This window comes from Austrofundulus limnaeus, unplaced genomic scaffold, assembly GCF_001266775.1.
Source record: "Austrofundulus limnaeus strain Quisiro unplaced genomic scaffold, Austrofundulus_limnaeus-1.0 Scaffold62, whole genome shotgun sequence".
Classification (NCBI taxonomy): Eukaryota; Metazoa; Chordata; class Actinopteri; order Cyprinodontiformes; family Rivulidae; genus Austrofundulus; species Austrofundulus limnaeus.
This window is the reverse complement of record NW_013952464.1, coordinates 138,226-149,528: the sequence shown is the minus strand read 5'-3', so window position 1 is coordinate 149,528 and position 11,303 is coordinate 138,226. Positions and strand designations below refer to the sequence as shown.

Here is an 11,303-nt window from a genome sequence, read left to right as displayed (position 1 = left end):
CACACACACACACACACACACAAACACAAACGCAAACACGTACACACACACATACTATGTCTCTATGACTCCCATTCTTTTTTTTTTAATTTTATAGCCTAACCCTGACCACAAACCCTAAGGCTAACCTCACAGGTACCTACCTGACCCTAAAACTAACCTAAACTCAATTCACACCTTGGTCCTAAACCTAACCCCCAACCTACCAATGGCATTTAAACCAAATGGGGGCTCGACTTAGGTCCCCAAATGTAGGCATTTTGTCTTAAAATTGCCCCCAAATGTCACCTCACACACACACACACACACACACACACACACACACACACACACACACCACTTCTTTACATCAATATTGACTGTACGTTTTGGTATAAATTGTACTTGTCAGTGTTTAACAATCAGAGGCAGCAATGACTGACCATCTTAATCTGATGTTATTTTGCCTGCTACGATAATCTGTGTCAAGAAGGGCCAGGAGGGTTGAAGATGAGGATTATAGTTTCCACTCTGCTCAGTGAACGAGCTTTAAACAACTTCATACGTCAACCCACTAGATCTCCTCCTAATGACACAACATCCACACAGGAGGAGTCTTTAAGGGTAACCACTGATATGAATAAATATTACCTGCCGTGCAGTTAGGGTGTGTTTGTTCGTCTGTGCTGTTAGCAAAATATCTCATGAACCGTTTGACAGATCCTAATGAAAGTAATTGGAGAAATATTTACAGCTGATAACCTTTTGGAGACAAGATGGCCGCCACAGCAAATCAGCACAAACATTGCTGAAATTTGGTCCATTGGACAAATGTTGAGTTCAGATTTGGTAGTATCTGAGAGTGACAAACAGCTACACACACAACATCCTTGCTTAAAACTTTGATATTATTTGTTAAAGCGTGCCTGTCAGCAAAATATCCCATGGACCACTGGACACATTTTAGTAAAACTCTCACTGACGACGCTTAACTTCCAGATATCTGAAATTGAATTATGATCTGTCATGTTGGTTGTTTAAGATATCTCTAATTATATTTTGACTGGTCAAAATACCTATTTGAGATATCTCCAATTACATTTTGGCTAGTATAAATGACATCAGATTTACCATTGGGTTCTTTGGAGGCGTCAATTCAAGATATCTTAAAAGGAATTTTGACGAGTCTTTATTTGTTTTCAAGACATCCCAATTGTAGTTCTGACTAGTCATAATTCTAATTAAAGATATATTAAATTACATCATTATTCAAGATATCTTAATTGAACTTTTAGATATCACAAATAAAGGTTTGACTAGTGCAAATTCAATTACAGATATCTTACAGATAACACAAACTTTTATATGATTTTCACACGGTTTGATTTGTTACAAACAGCAGAGATTATGGTACAGAACACTGTCACACATCAAAATTATGAGCGTCCATGCTGAAATATGTTCTTTAACAAAGACAGACAAGTGTAGCATGGCATATTAATAAAAAAATAAATGAATTAAAGGTGGTTGATGGATGGTTGACCCTTCAAATTATTAAATGAGTGACTTAAATTTAGATATCTTGAATTACATTTTGACTAGTCAAGATTCCTTTTACGATATCCTGACTAGTCAGAATGTAAATACATCTTAAATTACCATTCAGGATAGTCAAAACGTAGTTGTTCCTAGTCAAAACTCATTTTTAAATATCTAATGTATTTCCAGATAGTCAGACGAAGCCGATTATATGCTAAAATAGCTTGCCACACAGCCAATAAGGTTGGGGCCATGGAGGCCCTTTAGCCTAGGGCCCCTGTGCCTTAAAACGGCCCTGGTTGATGGGCATTCCCAGTGTTTACAGAGCTCTAGATCTCAGAATGAGACAATACAAGGTTTGACCAAAACAAACAGAACTTCACCTCTCAACAGGTAAGAGGAGCTGGCAATTAATTTGCATTTTCTGTGCTTTGTTCTCTTCCTGGTAACCTGTTTGTTTTTTCTAAACATATGTTAGCCTTTTAAAAAAAATGCTTCTCGTTCGGTCACATTTTAAGAGCCATGTTCGTGACAACAGAGAACCAGCTGAGCTCAGCTTCCCCTCTCCTCCCTCCCTCTTTGTCTGCTCGTTTCTTTGCCTTCAAGGGTTTTACCACCCGACGACCTGCTCCGGAAGGCCTGTGATTGGTTGGCCTGTGGTGAGGGGGCGGGGCTTCGGCAGTGTTGAGGCAGCTCTCAGCTGTCACAGAGCACTCAGCCTGCAGCAGAGCGAGGATCATCTGCTGCACCAGCTCATATCCAGCTTTACCATTTAAATCACCTGAAAAATAAAATATAAAAACATATATAATAATAAAGACTTTCTGTTTAGACCCACAGCTGCCACAGAAACATCTCAGAGGATTTTAAACCAGAGCTGTTTCTTCTGCTTCTCCTCCTGTTTCCATCTTCCTGCTCTTTGTTTTCAATCGTCACTGCAGCAGCTCCTCGCCCGGATCCCTGCGGACCTCAGGACTCTCCGGGACTGCTGATCAGTGTGACAGGGGGGTCCCATAGTGGTGTGTGCGTCTGCGAAGAGGCTGATGCCCGCGGTGGTGTGGCCAGAGCCAGAGGAGGATGAGTCCGGCCATGGAGGCAGACAGAAGGCAGAAGCAGCTGAAGCAGCAGCAGCAGTGCTACATGGACAAAGGGGTGATGCTCGAGCCCTTTGTGCACCAGGTGGGGGGCCATTCCTGCGTCCTGCGCTTTGGGGAGCAGACCATCTGTAAGCCCCTCATTCCCCGCGAGCATCAGTTCTACAAGAGCCTGCCTGCTGCGATGAGGAAGTTCACCCCCCAGTACAAAGGTAGGGTGTTCTGTTTGTTATGTTGCATTAATCCTGCTTCATCCCACAGATTAGATTTTTTTAAGAGTGGATATTCTTTGTAAGCATCTGTGTTTGTACAGTGAGAAAGGTACATGTTAAGATTTATTTTTAGATGTTTATCTGCCTTTAAGGGGGATGTTTTTCAGACTTTAACTAAACAGAGCCACACGAGGGCGCTGTGTTTGAWTGTGAGCAGGAAAATCTATAATTTGGTGAAAATTAGTGGTGCTGTCCTGTTTGTAAAATGCCTGTAATAACCTCAGGTATGTCAGCTGAAGGTGGGAGTAAGGGAGATTTTTCCTGACTAAAAACTAAAGTGGTTTAGTAGATAATTGTGTTCTCAAAGCTCCCAAAATACGCTCAGTTTTTTAAAAAACACTTTAAATTAGTTGTAGAAACAGCTGGTTAAACTTGTCAGCCCCTGAAGATCTCATCTGTACACCTCACACACTTTATTCACTTTTGTACAAAAAGATCCCAACACTTCATATCATCTTCACACAAGAGGAGTTTAAAGAGAAATTGAAAAGTGTTTTTAAGCTTAATGTTAGTTGTATCCCTCAGCAGAGAACTGCACATTAAAACMCAACGTTCACTTTTTATGTTTTTAATAAGAGGTGTATAAGGTAGCCTACCTGAAAAAAACTAAAAATGCCTTAACAGAAAAAGGAATTTGTGTAAAAATGAATTTAACTGAAAGAAGTACTTAAATAAAATTGTCACAATAATGAGGACAGTAAACATGCTGAAGTGAGGTGTTGAATTTGAGTAAATATAAAGCAATTTACACATTTCTTAAAGAAAATGTGTATATTTCTCAATTTGCTCAACTCGGTTTAGTAAGTAAATTCAGCTTGTTTTTGATGATTTACAGTCACATTTAAATTTGTTTTGTGTAACGAGATGTTAACTTTTAAAGGAAACAAGTAAAAGTGTCCTTTTTATGTTTTGAATGAAATGAAATAGAAGTAAAATTTATGATTTAAAAAAGGTATTTGTAAAACTAAAGATCCTCCAAAAACATAAGTACTGAAGCAAAGTAAATGTATTTTGTTACTATGTACCTTTCATATTTCATATTCAAGTTTTGTCTCTGCCTTCCTGTACAGTTTTGTTTATATATTAATTTCCCTTTCTCAAGCCATACTGTACATGAGACTGTAGTGATGATGATGATGATGATGATGATGATGATGATGATGATGATGATGATGATGATGAGTGTCTGTTTCTGATGGAAACTAGCTGATTTAAATACAAAGGGTTTGAGAATTAAGGAAGTTTGAGTCAGATTGAGACTAATTTTATTTTGGTTCCACTTCCTTAATGTGAAACAGAAAGCAAAATTATATAATAATTAAACAATCGAGTTCATTAACTGTTCATTAATAATCTTATTTTATCTTTGAGAATCTTGTGAAACACTAGGAAACTAGTCTTTTTTTGTATTTTGGCTGTTATTTGATATATTTGAGCACTCGGTGCCTCTGTTTCCTTCAGTCTTGTGAGTCATAATTTTCTTCAGCTGCTTGGCCTAAAGTAAGGTTTGAATGTGAGACATGCTCTTGTCTGCTCCTCGGAGCCGTTGTTTTGAAGAMATCCTGACGCCTTCCTCCTTGCTCCGGCCTCAGGTGTGGTGTCGGTGAGCTTCGAGGAGGATGAGGAGGGGAACCTCTGCCTCATGGCCTACCCCATGCACAGCGACCCAGCAGCAGATCTAGAAAACAAGGAGCACACGGCGGACTGCGAGCCGAAGAGTAAGATGGTCAAATGGGGGAAAGTGATGGCGTCCTCCCTGCTCGCGGAGAGCGAACACTACAGCAACGAAGGCCGAGGACGCCACTTCTGCAAAGACAAGGACCAGAGGTCAGACCGAAATATCCAGTTTATACTCGACACAAAAAGTTCGTAAATTAGTGTTTGGAAGATTATTCCTTTGTTGCAATGCTTCTTGGCAATAAATCTTAATTAGAAGCATGTGCACAACCACATATTCAGCTATACTGTTCATCCCACAAATGCATGTTCCTTACAAATGTGGCACCATTTATTAACAGGCTTTCCAACAGTRTAAGATTTATTGCCAAGAAGTATTGTTACAACAAAGAAATCAGCTACCATACAGTAATTTCTTTATGTTTTGACAGYCATAATGCAGATTGTGTGTTCACATTGATCCCAAACCTCATGTAGAGTGGACTGAATTGAATGAATGTTCAAGCTGACAGCCAGGAGATGTTTTCAACATTAGTTTGTCATTGATTCGCTTTGACTGATAGTGAAGGGCCTCCGCTTGTGTCTCCCAGTGTCCACAAGCTGCAGGACGACCAGGAGTCGGAGTGGCTGCAGCAGGCCGAGGGGCTGCATTACATCCTGGAGCACAGCTACAGCAACGCCGTCCCACATCTCAAACACAACCCCTGGAGCCTCAAGTGTCACCAGCAGCACCTGCAGAGGATGAAGGAGAACGCCAAGCACCGCAACCAGTACAGTATCCTTCACGAACCCAGTGCCGCCGCTCCTCTAACTCTCATTCGTCACACGTTGTTGTTGATTATCAAGCTAACGAAGCCACTTGATACATGCAAATGTTTACCAGAGGCTTCAGCTCGTTCCTGAAACCTGTCATCAAATCCAGTGTTTGGCTATTGATTTCTCAGCCCAGAGGAGCTGTGTTTCAGAGTCCTTCCCATCAGCTACTTGATATCTCACTGATAATGGTGTAAGTAGTAAAACAGAAGTGAAAAAGCTTGTTTATATTGTCTTCCTTGACTCGGCGTGTCAGAATGCATCCTGTTAGAGAATCTGACATGGCGACACTCGGTGCCGTGCGTGTTGGACCTGAAGATGGGCACGCGGCAGTATGGCGACGACACCTCTGAGGAGAAGAAGGCCATGCATATCCGCAAGTGCCAGCAGAGCACCTCCGCCTCGATAGGAGTCCGTCTCTGCGGCATGCAGGTCAGAGGAGTGCACAGAGCTCTGTTCTTAACAAAGTAGCAGAAGCTACTCAAAACAAAAACATAAAGTAAAAAAAAAAATCTGCTCACTTTTTTTTCTTGTCAAGTGTGTTGGTTTAAAGTGATGGAAAAAGAGTTTTGTCTTCAAAATAGGTTTTGAAGACAAACAAAACAAAATATATCTATAATAAACAACAGGTTATGAGTTCTTCCAATATTGTGAATATCCAATAAGTCTGTAGCAAAGACAACAAAGATTGTGATTAAAACAGTAAACTCACAGCTTTAGAAAAAACGTTTTTTTTTATCTGAGCTCAGTTTTTACAACGCTCTGCTTGATTCATGATATTTCTTCTTTCTCTTATTACTAGTTTTTCTTTTTGCTCTTAGCACAACATTCACTTTTATATTTCCACCTAAACATTTTTCTTTTCTAATTTGTTTACCAACACAAACCTCAGTCAGCCTAATGTAGGCCAGCCACGCCGCTGAAGCTTCCACAGGAATTTTGGCAGATTTTTTCGAGCGTGCGCCTGACTTTCAGAGTTGCATGTTAAAATATCTGGAAAACTACTGAAATAAACACTTTAAAACTTGACCGTTTGACATACTTTAAGATGTTATGTTTAAATTTCATGCATTGCTATGAGAAGAAATATGCCAAAGCTTTAAATAATAAAATCAATACTGCTCTTATTTGTCTGTAGCCAACAGGCAGTGAAAACATCAGGTGTTTGACCTTCCTTTTTGCAGCTAAATCCTTTTTACATAATAATTATTTTGCAGGCTTAACAAAATTAAACTGATAAAAGCTTGATGTTTTGTGATGCCTAAACAGGTTCCATACATCAAACTGGGTTTCAGTCAAAGTCCAAAAATAGCCACAGGTTTTTAATTCCACTTTTTTCCTATGGAGAACAATTGTGTGAGAAAGTCGTGTAATTAAATCAGATAGAACAAAACTATACTTACTACAAAAAGTTAGGATTTTTTTGTTTTATAGCGTATTTGTTGTAACCATGCTTCTTGGTTATAAATCGTATAATAGGCACCTGATTGTAGCAGAAGCTCAAAATAGGTTTCAATAAAAACGATTAAGAAAAAGATTAAGCTATTTTTTTCATGTGCACAACCTACACACTCAGCTCTACTGCTCATCTCACAAATGCATGTTCCTTTCAAATGTGGCACCATTTACAGAAAAATTAACAGACTTTCCAACAGTTTATTCATTGCCAATAGGCATTGTTACAACAAAGAAATAATCTATATTTAATAGAATAATTTATATTTTTTTCTTGCATTACATTTTCATTATTCTGTGTTTCCTGGTCCCTGCAGGTGTATCATTCTGACACTGGGAAGCTGATGTTCATGAACAAATACCTTGGCCGCAAGCTGACCCCGCCTGGGTTCAAAGAGGCTCTGTTTCAGTTCTTCCACAGCGGGCGGCGTCTCCGCCACGAGCTGCTGACCCCGGTGCTGAGCAGGCTCCGGGAGATGCAGGCCGTCCTGGAAGCCTGCGAGTCGTACCGCTTCTACTCCAGCTCCCTCCTCATCATCTACGACGGAGCGCCGCACAGGAAGCACAACCGCCGACGCACCGAGGACGGCCTCTCGGAAGACGAGGAGGACGAGGAGGAGGAGGCGGAAGCCGAACCACAAATGGATGAGGGGGAAGACGAAGGGGACGGGGAGAAGGAGGAGGAGGAGGAGGAGGAGCGGGGCGAGGTGGCCGGTGCGTTCGGCTTTCCACACAGCCCCACCGCCTCCGGTGACTGCAGCGACGGCAGCAGCGGGGGCTCGGGCTCTGGACGGGCTCGCCGGTCCCGCTCGGACCCCCGCAGCCCTGTGGTGGACGTGAGGATGATAGACTTTGCCCACACCACCTGCAAGCACTACGGCGAGGACAGCGTGGTCCACGAGGGCCAGGACAGCGGCTACATCTTTGGTCTCCAGAACTTGATCTCTATTATCTCTGAGCTGGAGAACCACAGCACAGACTGAACTCTCAGATCAATCAATCAATCAATCAATCAATCAATCAATCAATCAATCAATCAATCAATCAATCAATCAAGCACAATGACAAACGCTCAGACCTTTGGCAGAACAGAGGAGCAGACTTGTAGCTTTTTATACCGTCCCTTTTTCTGCCATCGGGGCTTTTATTTTATTTTATTTTATTTTTGGTTTTCTCGTTGCGGTTTTGTCATCAGGGTTTAAAACCCAACTTCAAGTAGCACAGAAAACCCGTCTGTGTGAAGGATTTGATCCGTGTGTCATCRTCACCCTGTTTTAACCCTCCTAACCATCAAGAAGAAAGGGCAGGGAGTAACAAAAGCCATTCGACGTTTTGGGATTTCTTGTGTCAGGTTTCCAAAGAAAGTGTCATTTTGCACAAACAGCCTGAACGACTTTCTGCAGAGCGAGCGTTCAGACYGAGACAAAGGCTACGAGAAGGAGCGAAGAGTCGTGTGAAGGCGGAGATAATGTTCGATCTGTTATTCTTCTTCCCTCGCTTGTCTCCTCCATTCTTTTAATTCTCAGAGAAATGATGTAGAGATATATTTATTTTTGCTTCATAGAAGGGTGGAGAGTAAAACATTCCTTAATATTAATGTTAMAATAATGATATTAAATAATATTGTTATTTGACATGTTTGGATACCTCTTTCTTGTTTATCTGTGTTGTACACATTTTATTGAAGGGGAATTAAAAACTTTGTGGTAACAGCRGCGTCTCCACTTGTGTCTGTTGTTGGAAGGGCAGGGCAGGCTGAGAGGTACTTCTTGTTTTGCATGAAATTTAAATGGCRCCCAGAAACAAATTTTATGCAAATGTTCACCATTTCTCTTTTTTTCCCTCGGCGTCAGTGAGTGCACATTCACTTTAAAAGAATCCTTTGTGCTCGTAAAAAATAATTACAAAGTTTAAAACCGGTTGAGCTTCCCCCTCATGACTTGTTCGGCTCAAAGTTTCTGCAGAAATGTGCAGCGACTGTGCAAGAGGAATCATGGTTACCGCAGCGACCACACACCTGTGTCTGTCACTCCCTGACTGCTCTGTCAGTGAGAGGAGGACAAGCGCACTAAAAAGTTAGCCTCAAACAGTCACTGTGCAAAAACTACAAGCTGGATCTTTACAGGTCTTGAACCGTGAACGCTAGAAGACTCGTTTAGTGACACACGTGAATTTTTATGTTCCTTCAGTACTTTATGACAAGTTAAAAAGATCCTCCTTGACATGTTTTAGGGGAATATTTTGAGTTCAACAAGTCTTTGGAGGCTTGAGTGTACACTTTCTGCATTCAGTGGGGATTTGAGAGAAAATTTAAAGGGGGTATTATGCACTTTCCAGCACATAATTCAATTCTATACCACAATCAAATAACTATGTTACCTTCAGTTGTTATTAAAAAGCTGTATATATCAAAAATATATTTGACTTTGCATCATAGTCTATCTAAATGCCTTGAAATTGGTCTCTGACTAACAGCCTCCTACCGTTTCAGACGCTTCCACTTCAGCACGTTTTCACAACAATGCTCTGTGGGGCAGGCGCTCGGCTGCAGACTGAGCTCCAGGGAGGACCTCTGTGTAAATAGTTTATATAAATAAATTTATATAATATTTTTAAAATATATTTTGTTGTCTCTCATTGGGGAAATTATTTTTCTGCAGATTTTCCATCGCACATGTGAGCACACTTGTGGAGCAGTAGCAACTAGGGACCTTGCTCAAGGGCCCAGAGTGGGTCAGACGAGGGTTTCGAACCTGTCGGTTCCGGGAATTGAACAGCAGAATTTTGTTAAAGCTCACATTCTGGAAAAATATATAAAAAAGAATAAATAAGGTCTTAGACCAGGGGCGATCAWACTGGGAGGGCCAAAATGAAAACCTATCTGAGGGCTCTGGGCCAAATGCAGTAATATAATACATGAAATGCAAATACTTTTTTTAAAGAGAGGCCTTTTATTTGTCAGAATTAAGCTAGCAGCCAGTTTGGCGGCCCATCTTTTGTTTTTTGTTTTTTATAGCCTGTGTACTTGGAGAAAGTTTGATGTGCGCTCAGGCAACAAAGGCCGATGGGACATTTCATTGATAAAATATAAGTATTTGTGGTCTTAAAAAAAGTATTCAAATCTACATATGTGCTTAAATCTAATCTAACTGTATCTTACATCTTATATGTATCTTATAGTTACTTGTATTTCATGTTTAATAAGTTAAAGATAAAGTAAGCACCATGAGTGAAAACTTTGGGCCAGTGGATGAAATGGCTGTAAGTATAAATACATAAATAATTCTGCAGGACGACAGGAGATTACAACCTGAGCAACTATTGGCGATCCAAATCGATTACTTGATGGGTCAGTTTTGGCCCACGGGCCTCACTTTGGGCACCTCTAGAAGAATTCAAAGGTTACTGAGACATTATTACCTGTTGGTGAAACAGTTTGTAGATGTGAGTAAAAAAAATAAAAATAAACTGTAATTGTGCAAAAGCCATAAAAGATGTCAAAAACACCAGCTGAGTCACTGAGTTCAAACTTTAAATTGTGTTTCTAGAAACACAAATGGGTTTTGTGTTTTCCTTTAATCAAACTGACCTTTGATCATTCTTTCACAATTGTTGCAAGTTTGATCAAATGTGTTCGACGTACCACTATGAAAAGTTATCGCACATTATTCCCAGTTGAGATGCATGTTTTTGTGTTTGATTCAAAGCCACATGACAAAATACAGGACCAATATTTTAGAATCCTGCCAATATGTCTCAAATTAGTCCACAGCTTTGACTCCGCACTGGTTTTTTAGAGTTTTTGTTGGAGAGATGATGATGATGATGATGATGATGATGATGATGATGATGGTGATGATGATGATGGTGGTGGTGATGATGATGATGATGGTGATGATGATGATTATGATGATGATGAAGGCGCCATGGGGTCACCTCCAACTGGTTTGAGGCAGATTGTGGAGAGTGAATCATCTGCTCTGAGTCAGAGGCACATCAGCGCTTTGTGTTTGGAGATAAACAAAGAAATGAATACAAAAGCTCTGGAGCAGATGGTGGTTTGTGTCAACAGTGTGTACGGACCATTACCGGTCTGGTGTCTTCTCTGGAATGTGAGACGCTGCTGGCACCGAGCCAGCCGTCAAACATCAACCAAAGGTCGTAACGTTTTTATGCCGGCTGAAAAGTAACTTCACTTTTTAATGCACTGTAGTCAGCTGTGACTAATGTCTATTTTCTGATTAAAATAGATGACATATGATGGTTTTTCTTTTAGCACTAATGCATCAAGATGCAAGTTTATTTCATGGATGATTCATAACTATTCCATCAAGCTTGCTGGGTTTAATGTTGAGTCTGAGTTTTAAAACTGCTGACTCGGGCCGTTTTGACCTGCCTGTCAGGTCAGACCGTGATCCGTGTGAAAGATATGATTTTCTCATGTTCATTATTAAGAGCTGCACAGTGGTGTGAT

General features: G+C 40.6%; 1 protein-coding gene across 1 annotated transcript; it reads left to right on the top strand.

Annotated features, from left to right (window-relative positions):
- Positions 1 to 2,173: 2,173 nt before the first annotated feature.
- LOC106518494 (inositol hexakisphosphate kinase 2) lies at positions 2,174 to 8,541 on the top strand. Its single transcript, XM_014009806.1, has 5 exons — positions 2,174 to 2,824; positions 4,477 to 4,711; positions 5,152 to 5,336; positions 5,631 to 5,806; positions 7,147 to 8,541. The coding sequence occupies exons 1-5, from the start codon at positions 2,596 to 2,598 to the stop codon at positions 7,810 to 7,812; spliced, it is 1,491 nt and encodes a 496-aa protein (XP_013865260.1). The 5' UTR covers positions 2,174 to 2,595; the 3' UTR covers positions 7,813 to 8,541.
- The last annotated feature ends 2,762 nt before the right edge of the window (positions 8,542 to 11,303 follow it).